Source organism: Rhagoletis pomonella, unplaced genomic scaffold (assembly GCF_013731165.1).
Source record: "Rhagoletis pomonella isolate Grant_MI unplaced genomic scaffold, Rhpom_1.0 Rhpom_scaffold_00001, whole genome shotgun sequence".
Lineage (NCBI taxonomy): Eukaryota > Metazoa > Arthropoda > Insecta > Diptera > Tephritidae > Rhagoletis > Rhagoletis pomonella.
Genome location: NW_023458555.1, coordinates 13,060,699 through 13,084,543, shown reverse-complemented (window position 1 = coordinate 13,084,543; position 23,845 = coordinate 13,060,699). Strand labels below are relative to the sequence as shown.

At 33.4% G+C, this 23,845-nt stretch overlaps 1 protein-coding gene across 1 annotated transcript in view; it reads left to right on the top strand.

Annotated features, from left to right (window-relative positions):
- Window positions 1–23,247, top strand: part of LOC118735861 (phosphatidylinositol-binding clathrin assembly protein LAP) — a 34,020-nt gene extending 10,773 nt beyond the window's left edge. The window contains exons 9-16 of the mRNA XM_036465888.1: window positions 2,851–3,013; window positions 3,096–3,438; window positions 3,679–3,771; window positions 5,365–5,613; window positions 10,222–10,495; window positions 13,192–13,291; window positions 17,259–17,351; window positions 22,690–23,247. Coding sequence (XP_036321781.1) covers window positions 2,851–3,013; window positions 3,096–3,438; window positions 3,679–3,771; window positions 5,365–5,613; window positions 10,222–10,495; window positions 13,192–13,291; window positions 17,259–17,351; window positions 22,690–22,878 — 1,504 coding nt within the window. The 3' untranslated portion in view covers window positions 22,879–23,247. The remainder of the gene's footprint in view (window positions 1–2,850; window positions 3,014–3,095; window positions 3,439–3,678; window positions 3,772–5,364; window positions 5,614–10,221; window positions 10,496–13,191; window positions 13,292–17,258; window positions 17,352–22,689) is intronic.
- The last annotated feature ends 598 nt before the right edge of the window (window positions 23,248–23,845 follow it).

The window sequence follows — 23,845 nt, the reverse complement described above, 5'->3', positions numbered from 1 at the left end:
GATACAATGATCGGATATAAACCAAATTAGTATTGGGACCACTTCTGAGGTACCGGGAATTATAGAAATCGGTTTACGTGGTCCAAAGTTATGCGTTAACATATATAAAAAAAAAAAATATTCCAATGAATTGATAACTTCCTCCTTTTTTGAAGTCGGTTAAAAAGTGGGAATATAAGGAAAGCTAATTTTAATTTAAACGTTTCGGGTGAAAATTATTTGTAAATCATCACATTTTGTTTGTGTATTAATACGTCTGTTTTTTTTTAATTTTTCTAGTTGGTAGTGTAAAGGATGGTCCATTTAGTGGTTTCTTTTTAAATTAAAAAAAAAATATAAAAAAAAAAAAATTTTGGGGGTATTATTGATTTAGCGAAATCGCGTTTCCAAAGAAAAATGGCCATTGAGCCACTGCTCCACGCTTTCCGATCCTCAGCTGCGGCAGTTTTTCTTGTTGACATAGCCGTCGAGGTGAAAATACGCTTCATTAGAAAAAATGATTTTTCGAACAAAATGGTTGCCTAATTCGGTTAAAATATTTCAAAATCCCTTCTCTATATATATGAAACTAAGTTGCGTACCTATGACCGCCCATAACTCAAGAACGGATTGTCCGATTTCAGTAGATTTGCAAAAAATGTTACGGGGAGAAACCACGATAGGTCGCGTTGGAATCGAGTTATTACTAAACATCGTATTTATAGTCGGATTTCGATCATATTCTATATACACCTGCGGTCAGCTAATTAGCACCGAAATTCAAAATGATTTTGTTTGCAACTTATGTTTATTTATTTATTTTGAATAATTTTCATTTAGATAAAGATAAATCGTGAACGTGAATTGTTGGTGAAAATGTCGGACAAAAAAGGTTTCAATAAAAAAAATTAATTTAGGGCGGGACGAAGTTCGCCGGGTCTGCTAGTATAACATATAATTAAAAAAAAAACTATATATGGACCACCCTGTAGAAGTAGATATGTACATACATATTACGTAACTTTTGTGTTTATAGTATAATTTGTATACATACAGCTAAAGCTGTCTAATAAACGGAATTATGCTGGGATGTTTTGTAGAAAACTTGTGTTAATTGCGAATATAATTTCAAAGTTTTTTTTAGTTTGTTTCATAGTGTGTCCTTATGAAATAAGAGTACGTTAATGTTAAAATTGGTAGTTTCGATAAAAACAAATCTCGGTCAAGAAGGCCCACCGAGGTTGATGATTAAGGTATTAATAAAGCATTAGAAATCATTTAAAAAGTGTTCAGTACCACTTGAAGAAGCTGCAAGTAGACATACGCGATAATTTTTTTTTGTAAATAAAGAAATGATGGATTCTTTACAACAATATGGAAGAGAGTGCAAATGCATAAATTTTTTCAACCAATGGTTACGCTATGAGGCAAATCATAACTTTAGTTAGATGGTATGCTCCTTGAGAGTTAACTCGATAGTCCAATGAGGTCTAACGATAGGCCCAAAATAAATAAAATAATTCTAAATACATACCCATACTGGTCATTAAAAAAATATATGTATTTATTTATTTTATTATTGAATTACATTCCTCGCAGAGTGTAATATTCGCATACCAATTGGTTAATGGATTCCATCCCTTGGTCATTTTTAAAATTTCCAAATAAATCTCTATGCGGTGTCTTAAACTAGCGTTCATAAACCAATAGTCCTGGGCCACGTTAGCATTTCTTAGATACTCCGTATGTTCGTTTTAAAGATCCTTGATTTTTCGAAACTCGAGCTATGGTCAAAGACGTCTGTGAAGATTCAAATCTCTTAATCAGATTTCCAGGAATTTTTGTGAGGGTGGTAAACTTTTTGTCCATAACCAATATCGGCTTCTGTGACTTGCCACATCTTTTGTGTTCCAACCTGGCTCTGCCCACGCTTTAAGTAATCAGCGTGTTAACTGCAGAGCACATTAAGTATATTTCGGGTGATCTCGCAATAAATCTCGACACCACCGCTACCTCTCGGCCTCATTGCATTAGAATCATTTCTTATCAGTAAACTACCTTACACACGTATGTCCCAGATTTATACCAAATTTGACAGCGAAAACCCGACAAGATCAGAAATTAAACCAGATCGGACAACAAATAGGACTTTCGAAACATATACTCCATACAAAAAAGAAAGGAATGCAGATTGGAAGGCCTCTTGATTCTCATGAAGGCCTTTGGGAAGGGCTTTTAGCACCTGTAATTATCTACTGGAATTTTGATCGCAGTTACAACGTATAAAAATGGCCGAAAAAATAAAAATCCATAAATAAGTTTAATTTTTAATAGTAAAAAAAAAACAAAACAAAATAACAATTAAATAAATAAACAGAAATTTTTCAAATAAAAACTTTGATATTAGAAAAATATGCATTTCGCGATTATTTTCAATACCTGCCTCATACATTTACACTTATGTGTGTATCTAATTAAAAGTAGTGTAGTTTATAAATTATTTACGTTTGTTAATTAAGTTTTCTTTTTGTATTTTATTTGTAATTTTCTGTTTTCGTTTGTTGTTTTCTTATTTAATTTCATATATTTTAACTGCTTCTTGGTTGGTTTCGCCGTTGCTAATGATGTGTCTGTCTTACGTATTGCCATTGCCGTCGCTGTTATCGTACAAAATAATTTGGCTGTTATTTATTGCTCGTTAATTATTCTTTTCACCTTTTTATTGCCGATTGATAATTTTTTATTGACCACATTTGCTGAGTACATTTTTAATTTAATGGCGCGTCGTATTAAAAAAAAAAAAAAAACAAACAACAACAAATAAAAAAATTTAAAACACCACACACCACTTTGGTTTGAGCACTTTTATAGCAATCAAAAGAACTTTAAATCCGCTGTCACTGCCTTATCTTCCACCAGCTCATCCTTTGGTACAGCTGCAGCATCGAGCAAATTCGACACCACCAACGGCATCGATGAGCAATTAAAGGCACAGGTGTTGGCCGAAGAGGAAGCGGCTATGAATCAGTACAAAGTAAGTTATCACATTTTCGCTGCTGATAACCTTTCAACTTTAAACACATTTACTCTCTATTTGCCCCCGTTTCTTGTTGCAGCAATCGAAAGTATCTTCACCCACTGCAGGCGGTGGTGGCGCTGGTGCTGGTGCTGCATTAACAAATCCATTCTTATCGTCACCGCCAGCCAGTGGCGCTGGTGCACCGATAGTCGATCTGTTTGGTGCAGCTCCGGCAACGGCTGCCGGCACTGCGGGTGCCAGTAGTGGTGGCGGTGCTGCTGGCGGCACCACCACCAAGGCATCCGATGATTTACTACAGCTGGGCAATCCATTTGCTGATATGTTTGATGCGCCCGTTGGCGGTGTGGGCGCTGGTGGCGGCGTAGCAGCGGGAACAGGTGGTGCACATAATACCAATAATATTTGGATGCATAATAATGGTAGCATGTTTGTTTTTAATTTGATTAATATTTATATTTTATTGATTTATTTTTTTAGTGCATTGACACGTCCATACATACTTGCGTATCTTTTGTGTAATATTTTGTTTGTTTTTTTTTTCTTCTATCGCGCACGCTGCACTTGAGTAGTTTATTATGTATAAATATTGCCATTTCATTGTTTTCATTGTTATGCCTTGTATATTTTACTGATGCTCAAATTCTCTCTATCAAACTTAGGTTTCAATGGTGCTGCTGCGCCATCAGCGGCTGCCAATGCTTTCGTTTCGGACAGCAACTTCTCGTCCGTTTTTGGTAATACTGAACCAGCCGGTAAGTGAAATGTGTGTCCTTTCTAAAATGAAAATTCTAAGTAATCCTGCTTGTGCGCGCATTCGGCCGCACCAAGTGAAAGCTAAGCTATCCTTTAGTACCTAATTTCCTGTGTTGGTTCCTTTCCAAAAACCGCTTTCTCCGAACCTAATTTGTTGTTTTCAAACTACTAATCATTTATTTTACAGTTCATATTGTTATTGTTTTAATATATATAGATTTTTTTCATTATCTAATTTTGTGTGTAAAAATTGTGCAAATATTAATTTTTTTTTAAATGCTGAAAACTCGTTAACTATCGTTTCTTAAAGGATCATCTCTCTTTACGTTTAGTGTAGATATTTCGGTGCCTCTTTCTTACTAATTTTTCAATATTTGGCATTACTTCATATTAATGGTGTATATTACTAATTAAGTGTTCTGTAATTACTCAAATATAAAGTATGTATTTAATAAATGTCAACCGTTTGCAATTTGATATGCCTAACTGGAAATAGTGCAGATGGTGTGCATGCCAATAGTCGTTTAAGATTGTTTTGATTTATCTACTTTTAAGTTTTTAACATTTTGCCATTATGAAAATTTAAGTTTTTTTTATATAGTAATTACTTTTTGTTTAGTAAAACAAACAATAATCATTTGCGGTTATAAAAAACTTATGGTTCATAAAAAGCTTACGCTCTTATTAGTTTAGGTATACGTCTACATACATATCTTCATAGGCCTTCAGCTATTTTTATATGCATACACTAAAATAGTATACGAGTATAGTATATCGTCCCTTTTTAATGTTTAAATTGTGTGTTTAAAATAACAGGTGTACGGTAGTTGCAAATAGCGCCACCTCAAATCCTTTTTTTTCAAACAAACAATTGATTGATAGTCAGTGTATAATATTTCTATTGAATTCGTATCTAATTCATAGAGACAATTTGTGTTAAACAGAATTTCTTAGAATATTTCATTTAAAATTTAACGCAAATTAGTATTTTATAATTATATTTTTTAATATAAGTTTTTATTTATTTTTATTTTTTTAATTTTTAAAGCCTAGAAATATGATTGCAATAAGCAACGTTTGGTGTCTGTTTAAGTGATGGTACATATATGTTTAATATGGCCGTCTCGCTACTAAGAAGTTTCTTGATCAAAATTTATGAAACGGCGCTCACAGAGTGCCAAGTCTCTATTTTTCCCTAGTTGAAATCGCTGTTAAAACTTTACGTTAACTAATGTCGTTGGCGAAGGACAGCAAAGTACTTTACGAAGCAATAATTTTTTTTCGACTACCTAGTGACTTATTTTATAAGGCCACTGAAACTCTTTTTATTACGTATATAAACATTTTAGGATTCTTCAAGAATATAATATTATTCAGATATTATCAATTATTTATTTAAGTTGATCATTTTTGATTATTTTAGTTACATTTAGTAATTGAAAGTATGTATATTTATTTTTTTTCCTTATGTAAAATTTAACATGCGCGATCAAAATTGTATGCGAATATGAATTTCCAACTAACAACTACCATTGACTGCAATTGCAATAACTCAAATCCCAACCGGAATTTGGCAAATATGCCACTCATAGCTGCTGGCTCATCGATCGCCGCCGCTGCTGCGGCAACAGTGCCCAATCCATTCTTCGACACCATGGACGCTCCATTATTTGGCGCACCACAACAACCACAGCAACAGCAGGCGGCATTTTCTACAGCATCAACTAGCGGCGGTGCCGCCGCCGTTGCCACCGTTATGCCCCAGGGAGCGCCAGCCGCGCAAACACTCTTTATGAACACGACAGCCGCGGTGGCGCCGGCGCCTCAACAATTCCCACCAGGTGAAGAGAAATACATACATATGTACATGTAGAATTAGTGCGTACATATGTAGCTACATACTATGTACATACAAAAAAAAAAAAAATGAACATTGTCTACTGAATAAGAGAGCAAGTGTTGTCCTCTATTGCAGTGTCCTTTACAACCTTTCATGTTTCGAATTGTTTGCTTGTGTTCAAATCAAAAATTGAAGAAGTGTACTCGTGTTTGTATTATTTATACGTATGTAGGTATGTGCATATGTATGTATGTGTGTGTGCGTTAAAGTTTTTATGCTTTACGCTTAAGCTGAGCTGTTGGCTGTTGGCTTACAAAAAGCGCCTCCGTTTGCGTGGCATTGCATTGTTGCGCTTACTTTGTCATTTGAATATAGCAGTATGTGTCAATAATTTTGATTGATACCACACAATATTTATGAAATACTATGAATACCAAATAAGTGCATACCTGCTGCACGATTTTGAATTAATCTTTACTCTGAATTATCCTGCAATCTCGCAAGATCGCCATTCAGGCTCCCACTTCTTTTTTATTGTTGTTGCTGCAGAGTTACCATAAATGTTACTTCTAAACCACTGCCATCGGCATCCATACACCCACACACTCACATACGCATACACGCTGCCGTCGCTTTGCCGTTCCACTCCACCTCCACCACCCAGTCACTGCAATGCATTTCTTAATCCACCTGCTTCTCTGTGTTGTGCTTTGCTTTACCATCCACACTACCTTTTGCTTATTCGTGCGTGCGTGTGTGTTTATTCGCTATGTATTTGATGCGTGCCAATTTTCCGTTAATTCACCTGTCAATCAATGCCAATGCCCGCACAATCGCACAACCAGCAAGCCAAGCGACCAGTCAGCCAGCGTTGCACAGTCCTTAGGTTCAACTTCTGCCGTCCAGAAAATTCAATGTTATGTGTGCTGAGTGTCAGTTTCCGGACATTGGTTTTACTCCTTGTGGTTTTTCTGCAATTATATACGATTTCTTCGATATTTCTTTTCGGTACCGTCTACTTGCGTTTGTTCTTTGTTTTAATTTTTATTTACTTTTGATTGTAATGCGTTAAATTGTGTTGTAGCTGCTTTGTTTTGTTGCTCTTTATATTTTTTTTTTAAAATTTCTGTTTTCTCTAAAACGCATTGGAAAAACACTAGGTATGTGTGAACGGTTGTAAATTTTACCCGTTTTTTTTTTTTTTTTTTTGAATTACATAAATATCACCATTTTAATTAGAATATATAACTAAGTTAGTACATACCGTGAAATATGTAAATTAGTTTTATTAGTACATACTTCACTACTATTTAAAGTTCGTAAAGTTATCAGTAGTTCATAGAGAAATAAGCGCTTATACTATGTTTACACTAGTTACAAATGTAAAAATGGGGCATTTCTTTAGAGATCGAAAAATTGAATGTTAACGAGGCAGAAAACAATTGGGGGATTCACAAGATGTCCCAAGCGTGTTAATGTCGTAAATTATTTTAATGTAAAATAATGGCTTAAATGATTTTAGAGGATTCGTAGGAGGTAATTAGAAGTAGTTATATATTTTTGATCAACTTAAAAACATTTCCGTGTTATAAAAAACTTACATAAAAAAGTTTAGCCGTTATTTTGCACTAAAAAATTTAAATACGACTCTTACGGAGTCTTGTGAAAGACAAAATTTTAGCAATTAAAAAAAAAATGTTTTTTTTTTGATTATGAAAAAATTTTATTGGACATATAATTTTTATTTTTTCGATTGAATTCTTGAATATAAATATTTTTGTATCATATTTGATCATTATTTTTTTGTTCGATAGTTTTTTTTGTAACATGAAATACATACTTTTAGTCGATTTATTCCGGGATGAGAAAAACATATTTTTTTTTTTAAAACAAGTAAGCAAAAAACGAAACCGACTTAAATTTTCATATAAAAATTTAAAAGTACCGTTAATTTCTTCATGATCCAATCCATGCGGATCTAAACCAAATTAGTATGGGACCACCTCTGAGCTACCGCCTTACCTTTAGAAAAAGAATTATAGAAATCGGTTAATGGTTAATTGATAACATCCTCATTTTTTTTAAAGTCAGTTAAAAATAGCTACAGAAATGGTTAAAAAATTAATATTTTAGCAATATTTTTGGTGAAAATAGAAGACGATTTCGCAAAGGATTTAAAATTTAGCAACACCAGCTTTTTTAATTTTCTATCACTCATATGTGGTTTAAAGATTCGCTAATAAGCAATGTAGTCTTATGTACATTGCGACCTAATATACTTTTTACATCCCGAATAAGAATCCCTAACCATAATTGTTTCTCTAATAAATCTTTACAGTCGGATCCTGATTCTTTTCGGGTCGGCTATGCGGAAGTGGAAATGTATATATCTTCGCCAAAACCGAAAATGCACACAAGACGTGTCTTTTTACTCCCATACCACACTCCCCGAGTCCAGCAGCGGTGTTTGAAGACATTCAAAATTTTTCCCTTCGATCTAGTCAAAGGAGTGGTGTACGAATTTTCTGAGTGGTCGGCTTGCTCTCCTTCTCCGCGCCCCTACTGAAATTGTTAACAAATTACACAGCCGTGTAATAAAGCCCTAAACATTTGGGGGTAAAGACCAGGCTATTCTAAATTGTTCTGCGCTTATGTGGTCGCCGGGAAATAATAGGACGCAGTAGAAAAAGATTTAGAACGACGCACTTAAGACTAACCTCGTTATGCCTTCTGTAGCGGCAACAGGAGCATAGCATTACGCTTAGCAAGCGCTTTAAACACATATGCAATTGAACAATGTATGGAAAGTGCGGCTTGACTTTGCAGAGGAATAACTATACATTCACGCTTCAAGCCTTTTTGGCGCAGATTGACCGAATTTTAGTTAATTGAAAAGGCTTTGTTATCTAGTTTTCTTTAGGGGTTTGTCGGCCTTTCCAGCACTGACTAATACTATACTTTTATAAAAAAAAAAATATTAAACATTAAATAAACAAAAGACAAATAGCCAAAAATGGTCAAAATATCCCACTGCTATTATTTTGTGGACAACTGTATGTACTTAGTTATATGAAAATATATTTTCTAAATTAACTAAAATGAAATAACATCTTAATGCAGTCTATGTCTTATTTTATATACATACATAGTTCTTAATGCTTAAGTATCTGTTTCAGCTTCAATATGTTAAAATTTTTATATTAGTAGCTTTAAGCCTTTCAATTACAAAATATTTTTTAATATATTTTTGCTTCTTTTAATATAATTTCTATTTATAACTTTCTTTAAATCACAAGCAACTCATTTCTAAAATTTAAGCTTCAGCGTCTCTGGTATCTAGGGTTAAATTAAAGAAAAAAAGCTGCTTTTAGATTTTTAGTATATGTACTTATATTGTGTGTGGAATTTTGCATGTTTGGTCTCATTTTTGATAACTAAAAACTCTCAAACACTCAGCAAGTAATCCCAAAATGGCAGCTCATAAACCACTGGACACACATGGCAATGCTTACACGGCGCATTAATATATATATATTTTTTTCAATTTAAGCCCATACATATATCTACACTGCTCAGCATTATTCACAAAATTAGTACTAACTCTTTACAGTACAATTGGCATACACACATACATACATACAAACAAACATACATATATACATATGTACATACTCTGTACTACTTATATAAATATAATCCAATCTGTGTTTTTCTTTGGGTTTTTGTGTTTTTCTTTCGAAATTAATTTTGTATACATGTTTTACTTTAACTGCAATTATCGCTCACCTCGTTTTCTTCGACTTACTTCTCTCACCAAATAATAATAGTAATAAACAAATATTTCAAAATTTTTTTTTCATAAAAAATATATTTATACATAGTATATTTAACACAGAAATCGTCATATTTATTTATTTTGTAAATGTATTTTTTTCTCTTTCTCTTTTTTGTGTTTGTCTGTTTTATGTAAACTCACAAAACATATTTTGTATCATAATATAACGGCAAATAAATAAAAATTCATAAAAATGGAAAATGGTGGCACATACAAATATATATGTATATATATATACATATAAACAAATGTATTAAATATAACTACTATAAAAAATTTGGTAAACGCCTCGTGTTAAATACAAAAATATTAAACAAAAATCGCGCAATCATAACTTACAAAAAAATTTTAAATATTTTGGTGTGGTGAATAAAATCCCAACTAACTTTGTAAAACACTGCTTTTTTATGTAAAAAAAAAACAATACAAAAATGTGTACAAACATACTCGCATCATCCAAAACCAAAACTCATTTGTCTGTGTTTCGGGTATTTTCATTTACACCTCAAAAATATGGCTTACCAAACATTACACACATTTTGGGTTCACTAATTGTAATCGTCCAACCAATTAAAAAAAAAAAAAATAAAAAAAAAATTCAAAAATATCATACAACGGTCTATGGTGAACATTTGCACATTTGTACTGCGTCACAACCAACACCTCCGACTAATCCATCAATTCCTTATGTAATATCAATTAAATGTGTGCTTAAAAAAAACAAAACAAAAAAATGCGATTTATAAATGAAAATCACAAAAAAAAAAAATCAAGGCTTCGATGCTCTGGGTGATGTACTCAAGCCGGGCATCACATCCACACATCCAGCCGCAGCCAATCAAACAAATATTGTCACTACAGGTGCTCTGGGTATGGTCGGCAGCCAGCAACAGCAACTACTCACCCAACAGCAGCAACAACAACTGCAACTGCAACAACAACAGCAAATGCAACCTGCTAGCACTGGAAAAATACTCACCGGCGATTTGGATAGTTCACTAATGTCACTTGTAGATAATCTGAATATAAATAAATCGAGCAGTGCAAAGTGAGTAGTAAACAACAAGAAAGAATTAAATTAAAACTTAATGAATTAAATTTAATAAAAAGTACAACAAACCACAAGCAATTCAGTAACCATAATGCGACTCAGAAAGTTAAACAAAAATATTTCGAAAAAGTTTTGAACACCTAAACTAACATAAGCAACTAAGTCATTAAATTATAAACACATTTAAAACTAGGTGAAAATGCACAAAATCATTTCTAATTATACATAATAGGCAAAATCGAAAATCGAAAATCTTGCAAAAAAAAAATACAGAAACATTCATTTGATTTACAAAAATTGCTTGAATTTGAAAATACCAGAAATGCTTATCTATAATGAATTATCTGCAATAATGACTTAACTCAAAATTTCATGTACGTAAATTAACTGTATAGCGAATTAGGATGATAAAAAACCATATTTTTCTGTGGAGCATCGACATATCGCACGTCTAGTATAATATAGGGATGTAATTCAAAATTTACGTTTTCGAAGATTTGAACATACAACTAATAGCTTGATAAGGAGAATATGCTCAGCCTAACAAATGAGTAAACTTCACAAAAATTTCAAAGATATGTGTCTTTCTATGTCTCTTTTGGTATACCAATTGTATGAACTGATCAAGGTTTGTATGCGTTTTCCCACAAAATTGAAATTTTGATTTAATTCTGTCTGGAGCAAGGCGAATACATATAAGGTGGTATCGATTGAACAAATACAACAATTACTTGTATTTTGTTTTTGCTTTTAGCGGGCCATTGTCAAATTTCAGCTATTCTTCCCCGAATGAAAAAGGGCGACAGAAAATGCAAACACTCTCACGTTTTCACTCACACACTAACGAAATTCAAAATTTTGACAATCAAACGCTACTCACAGCTGATGAAACAACACTACCTTATATAAATTCGCCTTGGTCTGGAGGTAATTCTGTCATTACATTCAAAGACATACATATTACTTGAAAAGCGAAATTTTTAATTGCCTCGTAGTGAAAATTTGTTATAATTTGAGTTGAGTCATTCCCAGTAGAACTTGGGATCATCTCACGATTGCTCGGTGAGTACTCCCTTGGAGTATAGGACTACTCCCTATTGCTCCCTATGCTTCTGTGTATAAGCATGTAATTTTGTATACTCCCTTTAACAGGGGATGTCCTAGGGTGGCGAGTAATCCCTTTTACCTCCTGAATGAGCAATCAGGGAGTTCATTCATAACTTAACTGTTCGCTTAGAATATATCCCATTACTCTCCTAAGCGAGCAATATAGGAGTAAAAAAAAAAACTGAAAAATCTCGTTTAATGCTCCTAAATCATGCCTCAGAGAGCATTCTTTACTTGCTCGCTTAGAAGATCTCCTATTTGAGTTCTAAGCGAGTAATAAAGGAGTACAAAACCGACAAATCTGTCTGGTTGCTCCGAAATCAGGTCAAGGGGAGTACTCTTTTGGAGAGATCTCCCTTCAAGTTCTAGTGGGTTATTGCAGAGGCCCATCGATATGTGGAATTCCAAACTGTTCGAAAATATTTATTTGGGCTTCAAAAGCACCGTTATTTTCAAACCAAAGGTTTTCGTGTTGTAAAATGTATACTGTACGCTTTCGTTTTCATATAAAATCAGTCCGATATAGTCTTCATAGAAATATTTCAAACTATTCATACATGGCTTTTGGGACAGCTCGTTGTGAATGGTGTAAAGTAATTATGTATGAAGTAAAAGTTTCCGTAAATTTCAAAGGGATTAAGTGTAGCACCACCCAAGTGAGTTAATCTGCGCCTAGCAAGAGCAACACCTTCACCTGAAAGATTCATTTTACTGAGGTGATAGCGAAGGGAACAATGTCCCGTGTAGTACTCGGTGAGAGTTTTGAGGTCTCTCTGCCTTAGTTGAGTACTTTGAAGCTCCTTTTGAAGGCCAGATAAATCGTTTGGGTTGTCTCTGCCCTGAACATTTTCCATCCAGTGATCTCCTTTATGTGTGCTTAATTAATTAAACAGCGTAATTTTCTGCGAGTCTAAGACCACTGTGGTTGGTTTGACTGGCGTATCTACCCCCATTCGGAAGTTTGACGCTTTAATTGCATCGTTTAAACGCCACGTGTTTTTTTTTAGTAAGTAAATCTTACAGATAGATATTGATTGATCAACAGTAATTCTTTTATACACTTGCATTACCATCTAGCGTTGCTATGACTTCTCTTTGAGAAAAAGCAAGATTTTTGACCCGAAGACCCCATTTTGCTCTCCAGGGATAAGAGTAAAGCTATACACTGGATAAGGAACGTTTTAGAAAGTTATTTTATATTTCGTTTGAGAAGTGCAATCATATGACAAAACTTATTTAAGCATTTAATGTTGCATATCTCTAGGCGCTTGTATGGGTGATACTTAGAACAAAAATCAAGTTACATGTAACGTATATTTCCATAGCAAGGTTTTCGTTTGTTACCAATGTTGAATTGAATTTATTGATCAAAGAATTTATCGAAAAGAAGGCGAGGTAGAAAATCTTATAAAAAAAAAACGAAAGCATTTCTGGTATTTTCAGAGAGTTTTCTTCAATCACGTAAAATCACATACACACATCCATCAAATAAAAAAGTATAACACCACACAATACATTAAAATTAATTCATTTTATCATAATATCATATACCAAATTTACTACTTACTACTACTACTACCGTATAGACCTGTGCAATGGAATTCACCGAAAAACACAGCGAAACCCGGTGCTAATTGGACACCTCAACCAATGGCGGCTACAACTGGTGCTGGCTATCGTCCAATGGTGAGTCTCAATCGCTTCTACTACACTACTAAAAAAAAAAAAAGCAAAGCAAAATCTTTTATTTCAAATTTACTAGCTCAGATAAAAATGTACTACCTAGTACTACTACTCTACTACTACTACTACAACCACCACTACTACTACTACCAGTACTATTACTATTACTACTTCTTGTACAATTCGTACTTGAAATATAAATACGATATAAATTTGTATAGTATTTTTACTTACCAAAAACAGGCTATACATACATGCATATGTAATTATCACCCAATAAGAGTATACATACATAGTTACGTACCTACTATAAATTAATCGAAAACTCCAAAGAATATACAAACAAATAAAAAACGACTAATTTCCAAAAGCGAACAAATTTGTGCCAAAATGAATATTTGTTGTAATGTCAAAAACAACAAATATACTGCAAAAATATGTATATAAGTTTACAAGAAGACGAATTAGCAGGATACAAATTGAAAATTTTTCACCATTGAATTTTCGTTTGTCAACAACTTTACCTTTTTTGCTTGTATTTTTTGTGAAAATTTTTAAGCATTCTCCTTTGGTTTTTGAGTGCCTCTTTTGAACTATGCTATGGTTTTTTTAATGTATGTGTATGTATGCATTTATTTTTTTCCAATAATTTCATTCAATTGTGAACTTTTAACGATTTTTTTTTTGATTTGCTAATTTTTTACTAAAAATCTGTTTTTGGTTATTTCCTTTGCTTTATCGTCAATCACATCGCCGGTTTTGGATGATTATTACTTGAAACAAAAATTTTACGCTTTTTTTTTATCTTGCATTAAAAATCCTACATACATACACTCACGGAAATAAGTATAGTCACAGGGAATTTTCCACGATATATGAAACCATTTTTACTTTAATTTATTCCGCCAAATTTTTATAAAAACACGGATCACATTACAACAATAAACATAAACATGTAATTTCTAAACTTTCTGCAAAATTCAGGAAAATTCAATAAATTTGCATGCAAATTTTTAACCTTTTTATCAGTTTTTTAGAGTTTTTTTGAGTATGCAGTTTTGTAGCCCATATTTTTTTTAAATAAAGTGCAAGTTTTTGGTAGCTAGGACTTACCGTTGATTTTTTTAATTTTTTTACGCATTTTCTTCAATAAAAAAAATCCAAAAAACTGTGTATGGAAAAACACCCTCAACGAGAAAAATTCTCAAAAATCAACGCAGTTTCATACATGAACTTGTTGTACTAAAATTGCATACTCAAAAAAATTGTAAAACATCTGATTAAAATGTTGAATATTTGCATAAAAATGTATTGAATTTTCCTGAGTTTTGCATAAAGTTTAGAAATTATATTTTTATCTCTTTTGTTGTAGTATAAGCCTTATTTTTATAAAAAATTAGCGAGCAAATAAAAATTGTTGCATATTTTGTTAAAAAATCTCTGTGCCAATACTTTTTGCGGCGTGTGTAAATAAAATAAATAAATATTTTTGTGAATTAGAAGGTTTGACTTTGAATTAAAAAATAAAAAGTTTCTCTTGAAAAATTTAAATTTTTTTTAAGCTGCTATTAAAAGCGCATGTTAAACTACACATATGGGGTTAGTTAATCGTTAAAATATTGTTGGGAAACCAATGAAATATTGCTTTAAAGCGAAAATGATCTAGCTGGACTAAGGCCACTTATATAATATTGTTTTTAAGCTAATAAAAAATATATAATATATTTTTTGGAAGAAACGAATTCACCCTTAGCCAACCGCAAAAGCGCCTAGAACACTATTTTTTTGAATATACCACCACCAATGTTTTCATTCTCTTATTCTTCTTGTTCTTTTGGCGCAGGTACCGCGTTTGAATATTTTTCCGGCTTCGCCGTAGCCAGTGCGAAAAGGTCCGTAATCCTTCCATCCGAATTTTCCAAGGGCCACCTTATCGTTTGTAGTGATTGTCCATGCTTAAGAGTGTAGTGTTTGTACGACGATAGAGGACTTTGCCCTAGTAAAGTTACCAGGTCGTAAGCCACACTAACAGAGCCCAGTCAATGTTCATCTCTGCTGGCTTCTGCGCTGTTACCATTCCACAAGGTGGGAAAGTGTTTCATCCATAATTTAAGTATTTTCTAGACATCGCTCACCAGGTCGTGGTGCCTGGCCAAAAATACTTTGTTTTCTCACCCTGGCATAGGCATCGTTTAGCGCGAATAAAGGAGGCTATAGACGTTCAGTCATTTTGATCAAAAGCTGGAGTTAATCAATTGATTGATCGTCTAGCAAACCCTATTTTTGCATGAGCGAAGCGTTGAGGGTGATTGTTAGAAAACTGGAACGGCTCAAGTGGTTGAGGTGTGCACTGTACCGTCTAGGCTAATTTGAGTCGACCATCTCTGAGTTGAACAAAAATGACTTTTCTCCAATAGATTGAGGGCGATCTTGCTTTACCATTTTCTCCTATGCTTATTAAATAAAGTTTTTTTCAAGGTTTCTGTGAGATATGAGGCATCTTATTTGAAGTAAAAATATTTCCCTTACCTTTAATTGAAGGGAATTTAATTTAAAAACGATAAATTCGTAGGTTTTATAAGTTTTATAATGGCTGATTTATATATTTTTTTTAATTTGGAGTTGTATTGCTTTGGCAAAATTTAATACTTATTTTGTGATATGTTTCTTCGATTAACAATAATCGGTATTTTAGATTTTTATTTTTTCGATCATTTTTAACCGATATAATGAAGACTGCGTTTTTATGACCGATTTAAATCATTTATTATCTAAAAATTTAAAACTGAAAATAACGGCTGCAATATAATCGGAAAAATGTAAATCTAAACAAAATTTATCTAAAAAATAGAAATTCAAAAATAATAAATTTGAAAGTAAAATAGAAATCCAATTTTATGCTTCCTTTGTTTGTAAATTGCCCTTTTATTATTTTTTCATTTTTCTCTATAAAAATGTGTGTTTTAATACAAGTACATACATATCTATTGCACTTAATAAATAAAGAGAAAAAAACAACAAATCAACAAGCGCACAAATTTTTTCTCCATGTACTTACAAACATACATACTTATGTACATATTTGAACACAAGAACTTTTACCTCTCAACGACCACCACGACTTCCACAACAACATGTTCAGCTAGCTTCTTGTAAGAAATCACAGCAGAGTACCAACACAAAGCCAGATTTTTGCTGCAATAAAATAAAAAAAAAAAAACAAATTTTCGCTAATTGTTTTCTAAATTTCTTACGCTCTCCTCTTATTTGTTTTGTTTTTTTTTACTGCACTTTTGTGAACATTTATTTTTATTATTTAGCTATGTATAGCAATTTAATGCATATCTGCTTTTCAAATATTTTTATAAGATTATTTTTATTTAAATTTGTTATTAATTTATTATTTCATCTCTTTTTTATCTTTTCTTTACATATGCCCTAATTTTATCCACTCATTCGATGCGTTCATTCGTTTAACAACATACACACGAATTTATGTACTTAATCAACTCGCCAATTGCGCAATTCTTAATGGTCAACTCACATACATTTTTACAAACATAATATAATACGAAAAAAAATACCAAAACAAAAATATTTTCATAATAAAATTCCACAAAAAATTACAAATATACAAACATTAATGAAATTCCTATACGCTCTTAATTCTGCTCACTACATTCATTATCTTAATTAATTAAAAATTAAATATAACTGAATTCAATTAATCAATTAAAATCAAACGAATTCCATTTACCATTCATTGCCGATTTGATTCTCGTGCGATTTTCACGATATCTCGAAACGAATGAATCTCTGTGTGTGTGTATGTACTACCTTAATTAATCGTACCACCACTACTACTACTACTACTACTACTACTACTACTATTATCACAACCACCACCACCACCACCACCACTACTACTTCTACTACTACTACTACTACTACTACTACCGTGTTATCTTAGGCACATGGCATGACAGTAAGTCCTGCGCCAATCACAATCCAAAACCATCCGTATATACACGCTAGTTATCCTGTTATACCAAATTATATGCAGGTAAGCAGTTTCTTATGTTTTTAATTTTTTTATTATTTAAATTTAAATTTGAATTTGAATTAGTTTTATGTTTTTTTTTAATTTGGAGTTTTTTTTTAATACTTGGAATTTTTCGTTATCTCTTTGATTGGTTTTCTATTTGCATCATTTTACCAAATTTATTTTGCCGCTCATAATATATTGACATAACCTCATTTGCGTTTGCTACAACTATACTACAACTATGAGAATGAATTTTGGTAGTCGGTTTGTTTGCCCCTACCTATCGTAATCTCACAACGCCTGTACCCATTTTGAAAGCATGCTCCCTATCTAACTGCTACTAACCATCTGTCTATACCTTCACGATTTTAACTATCTAATCTTTGTAGTTTCTAAATAAGAAATAGTTCGCTTGGTTGATTGTACAGGGTGTTTCAATAAGACCGCAGATTTTCCAAAATTTTTGAAATGTTTTTTTTTTTATTTCATCGTGTTTTTTTAGCCTATGGAATTTATGGACGAAACCCGACTCCTCTGGCAAGACAGGATGCGTATATCAAAATTACCCATGCATTTTTGGCATAGTTCGTGCTTTATAAGTATAATTTATTACGCGAATCGGGAATCGTCTCGGGCGTATTGGCATACTTTTCACTTAGCCCCAGAGAAAGAAGTCCAAAGGTGTCAAATTGCAAGTTCTAGGCCGCCATTTGACCGGCGGTTTCGTAAGATAATGCGTCCTGGGTACCTCGTTCGTAATAGAGTCATTGTTTCATGCGCTGTATGGCAAGTGGCACCATCCTCTTGAAAGTAAATATTGTCGTAGTCCATGTCATCTAATTAAGGCCTTAAAAAGTTTGTTACCGTGTCAAGATAACTTTCACCATTTACCGTAACAGCGTTACCGGCATCGTTTTGGAAGAAGCAAAATATTTTCGGCCGAACATTCTGGTACGAAGATGCACGGGTCTTGTCACGTTTTGCACCGACTCAGTTTCTTCGAATTTCTGCACCAAAAGTTTGTTTCGTTACTCAGATTCAGATGATCGGTTATGTTGACCGACCGAAAAAAAGACGCAATCCGCGAAATACACTTCTTGCAGAACGACCATTTTCATAACACGCTTGGATCACTTTTAAGCGTTGTTCAATTAGGTATCGCTCCATGATTAAGTTTGCCAAAGCATGTAGTACCAATTGTCTGAAAAAAAAAACAATGACATATGGCAAATAATGGCTATCAATGATCTGATCATCCCTGAATCAGGCATACAGGATAAATCAGAATATCACCGAATCTGGGTGAATATAGTGTTGTTGTAGGAGATGAAAGGAGCATGAGGGGTTTTAATTAATAGAGAAATATTGATTGTATGAGGGGCTTTCCACGTTATCAAAAAAAATCAAGCAACAATTTTAAAATGTAAGGGGATATCCCACTTTCCTCTTAAAATAAAATATCACTTAAAATTGATATTTTTTTAGACCCTCCTGAGTCTAAAGTATTTTTACAAGGCAATTTCCATTTTTTTTTGACGAACGTAAATGTTTTTCATATCTTCGGCATTCATAATCGGATCTTAAAGTGGGATATATCGATGTTCCTGTCCCGAGGAGAACATTTTTCTGCTTCCAAAGTTCATTGAGGTCAAATACCACGTTCCAGTACTTACCCATCATATCTCAGTTCCTCCCACCCTAATATCATTAAGTTAAAGCACGCCAAAAATCACTAAACTTTTGCTTGGATTATTCGAGTAGAACTGTTTAAAAAACAAGTATTTTAAAGAAATTTTTAAGACAAGCTTTTATTAGTGGTAATTAAGAAAGAAAAATCGGCCCTAGTACCACCTAACTAAAATGAAAATAATAAAAGCTTTTACAAATTTTATTACAGTATGTAAAAAGGTGTCACCGAAAATCTAAAGACACAACCCCTAAGTTTAGCAAAAAAAGAAAAATCCGAATTGTTTGGCAAAAATATTTTAGGCTTAGGGCGAACGGCGAATTTTTTTGTTTGCTTGTAACGTGGCACGGTCTAATATACATATGTATATTGGTTTCAGGATGAAAGTGATATGAAGACAAACACAGCATCATTTAAGCTCTCTCTTGTTTATAACTATGTAGACCACTTACAATTATCGCCCTTTTTTTGTTTAACACCAGAACGCTCGGAATATTCTCTAAGCGTTTATAGAGACTTCGAATGAATGACCAACATCATCCATATAAACGGTCAAAAAACAATCTCTTTTCTTATTGGGAAATGATTTGAAGGACCACATCTTCTCTAAGTATTCCTGCCTCAACTATCCTTCCCTATATATTTGTCTTAACTGACTTGTAAATTAGTCTTTATAAGTGTACTTCTTACACAGAAAATACCACTCTTCACCCTTGTCGTGTACTTAAGATATTTTGGCATACTTTCTATACCAATAAACAGATTTGTTCAGGCTCTGCGCGTTCTATGTCCTCATCTCTCACATCCGCCACATCTAAATTTTTTTTTGCTTCAGAAACACCAAATTCATTGGAGAATTTAAAAAGATTACCTCTTTTTATACATCCATAGCTTTTAATTTTTAAGAGGATGCTAAAGGCTGAACGAAAAAAGCGATGAATTCACTACGTTCATGTTTCAAGACTTTGACTCTTGCTCCCTTCCTTATTTTCCCATGGGTCACTGCAAAGCGAAACTACTATATCTGTACTAAAATGGAGAGTCAACGGACGAACTCCGAGGGAAAGAAAAATTCTCAGATAGGAGTACCAAAGCACTCCTGCACCTCAGTAGGCATGACGTATTGATGTATTATCTTGATTGGCTGGTTGGCTGCAGTGCTTCCTAGTCGCTGTTCAGGACACAAATAGCGCATTGTTGCGCCATTTTGATGCACTTCTGGCAGAGGATATTTTGCCTATGCACATCCTATGTTGCTAGGTCCACCCATTTGGGTTCTCTAATCTATCTGCCTCGCTATGGTAGCTTCTAATGGGTCGTTTATCTGTGCTACCAGGTGTTTTCCTAATATTTTGTGTCTAATATTCGAAAGACCTGGACATTCACAAAGGAAATGCTGGACACTTTCTTCGCTATAGTCTAGTGGACCTATTTTTGCAGCATGTTTGCTTCGTGTTGTTGTAGTCAGGCCATAGTTTTCGCGATATCTTACAAGTCTGTATATTTGACCACCTGCAATCTCTTTTTGGACTATTCCAAGCGGGCAACCCAGTGCTAGCGCTTCGGTTTCATCCAAACCGGCTCCTGACTTCGGCAGCTCATCCGACTTCTCATTGCGTTCTAGGTTTCTTTATCCGGGAAACCTGACAAGAGAGACGGTAGTTGACTGTGACACAGTTGACTGACACAGTATCACTTTGCATTCCCTAACTTGCTTGCATTTGGTAACCGGTAACGCTATTGGCTATAGCGCCGCCTGGTTGTCATAATATATTGTTGCTTTGCCCGTCTCTAATCGGGGAAACTTAAATATGACGTTTGTAAAGATTTCAACATTCCCCACAATAGAGAAAATTCTTAGCTCTTAGCAGCTTATAAACCCCAGCTGATTTTTTTAACATAAAATGATTTTTTTGGATCCCCACGTACCTTCACCGGGTTTTGTGTAAGAAATATTGCTTCGTAATATTTTCGAAACTTCTCTTTCAATGCTCACCTAGGGACTGCAGTCGCCTATTGACAAAGCCTTTGAAAATGAGACCCCTTTGGCCTCGGGGCCATGAGATTGCGCGATTCCATTGTCTTTTATGTAATCTAGTACATATACATAGATAAATCAAACATAAACTACGCAAAATATGAAGTTGATCATTTTACCTTGGTATAAATAAACGACCCGCCTACGTGCAAGTCTGATTCTTTTAGATTTTCATTCTTTTTATCCAGAAGAAGGAATACTCTTCATCGTTTTATTTAAATGTCAACTTTCTTGTAAACAATGCCTAAGAGTTTGAAAGTTTTCTTTTTTAAATATTTTTCTTTCTTACGAGACGAGCGGGGCTACAAACTTATACTACATTTAACTTCAATTAGTTTTGTAATGTGACATTTGAGAAGTGGGGCAAATTCCTTTGCGTTCCTTGCGTTTTGTAACCAGTTGGTTGATTATGTAGCATATCTTTAGGCACTAGGTTTTGTAGGTAAACTAAGTAAACAGTAGTGAAATTCTATCTTCTTTCAACACGCTTTCAAACCCTATTGCTGTTTGTAAACCTCAAAATCTAGCTCCTCGAAACATTTCATAAAATTTCTGTAAAACATTTGAATTGATTTTTTATTTAAACTATTATTTTAACATTTCCTTTTTGTTAATAACTATTATGCATCTATTTTAGTTAAACATTGTTATGTAAAAGTTCAATTTTATATTATTTTCTTAACTCCTTTAATGTCATTTTTATATATTTTCCTTCTAATTTGGTTTCGATTAGCGAAAATTAGTTAAGTACAAAGAGTTGAAACTACTGCTATAAGTACTAACCCCCTAGTAATGAACTCAGTATTCAGTTCTTTAGTATAGATGCGCAGTGTTTTGCAGCATTTTACATTTACATAAAAAAGTTATGTGGGTGTTTTTTTTTTTTGAGTATTAGATTTCCATTCAATTAGTTGCATACGATTCTAACGTATCTTCTTCGTTTGCGCTTTAATTTGATTTAATGCTTTTTTTCACCAACGCATTTTTGTTGCCCTAACCCTGAAGTTTTTGGTTCTTCTAAATATTTTCGATTTTCTTGCGTTCTGTTCTGTTTCCGACTTCTTGCTCTGTTTGATGCCCTACTATTTGAACGTAGTTCTGACAGTGTTACCCTTTTTCTGTACGCGAAAACGATACGGATTTGTCTTCTTTCGATGCATGCGCTCCTTTCGATTATCCTTTTTAGCGAAATTGTTGATTAATTATAAACACAATAACTCAAAAATTTTACTAATAAATATTTTTTCTTTCATTTTTTTTTTTTGTTTCCTATTCTGCGCTATGTTCTGATGAAAACGTTGGAATATGATGATTTTTTGGCTGATCGTCGTTGTTGATTGCTGTGGATCTTCAACTTTGTTACGCTGATGGCATACTCGCAACTTCATTATCCATTTTATGTGGAATGCTACATGTTGACCTTTGTAATTTATGGTGGTCTGCTGGAATTTTCATTTTATATGGCCTCTAATATTTTCCATCGGATTTGCTGAATTACGGTTAATTGTAACGCACCTGAATACTCAACGATCGACGACAAAATATACAATCGATTAACGCTACTGATTGTTTCATTTCCAACGTTATGTATCGCTTCATCGATATCCACGGACGTAATCAATAATTTGCAGCAGGGAATGCCGGTGATGGGACAACCTATGCTGGGTCAAGCCCCTTTGACTGGCGTACAACCGACGATGATGACAGCGGCGCCGCCCACACTGCACAGTAGTGCGATAACAATGCAACCGCAATCACTCCATCAGCAACCCAACGGCGGAAATAAGGGGGCGCCACTCGATCCATTTGGTGTGTTATAAGATGGCTAATGTAACGGGCAGCCGTGAGCAACAACAATGTGTATAGAACCCTAACAACAATCCAAACCTAGCAGAGCAGCAGAGAGCAGCACAGCTGGTGTTGCTGCTGCAATGGAGTATGATGCCATCCAACAAGTAAAGCATAACCAATCAATTTGTAAAAGCGATTGGGTAGGGGGAGGAAAAATACAAAAAGAAAAAGACAAAATGGTTGACTAAGTGGTTTGTTGTTGGGGAAAGAGGGATGGGGGGGATTTGGAGGGTGGAAACAAAAGCTTAGCTGGGGTAGAAAATTTAGCTGCCTTCCTTTTTGAGGGACACGGAGCGTGTAGTGCAAGTTGTGAATGACATTCACCGGAAAAAATAAATTAAAAAAAAGAAAAACTCAGTTTCAAATTATAAATTAATTAATTAAATACAATTAAAATACTATTATGATTATATTATATTATAAATTTAAAATATGAAAAATGCAGGCAGAGAAAAAATTTAAAATAAATGCAATGAATGCAATGCGTTGAAGTTAGAAAATAAATAAAAGCAAAAAATAATAATAAATACTGTACAATATTATTATTATTATTGTACTGTACTATTTCTTATAATTAAAATTATTGTATTGTATTGTATTGTATTGTATAACTTGCAAATACCATTACCAATCACAAAGAGCGATATTGAATAGAATGAAATTAGCGAAAAAAAAACATGAAGTACCATTAAAAATAAAAGAAGGCAGAAGAAAAATATATAAACTATACGCTATATACTTACTATTATGTTATATAAAAAGAGAAATATATAATATACACATGTATGTATATGAATTATGAAGCAAATTCTATGTATTAGTAATGTAAGTGAGACACAAAACAAGAAAACTAGCATGAAATAAAAACAATTTAAATTAAACAAAACGAAAACAAAATCGCTTGGCTTTGTAGAGTGTACAAGTATTTGAAAATTA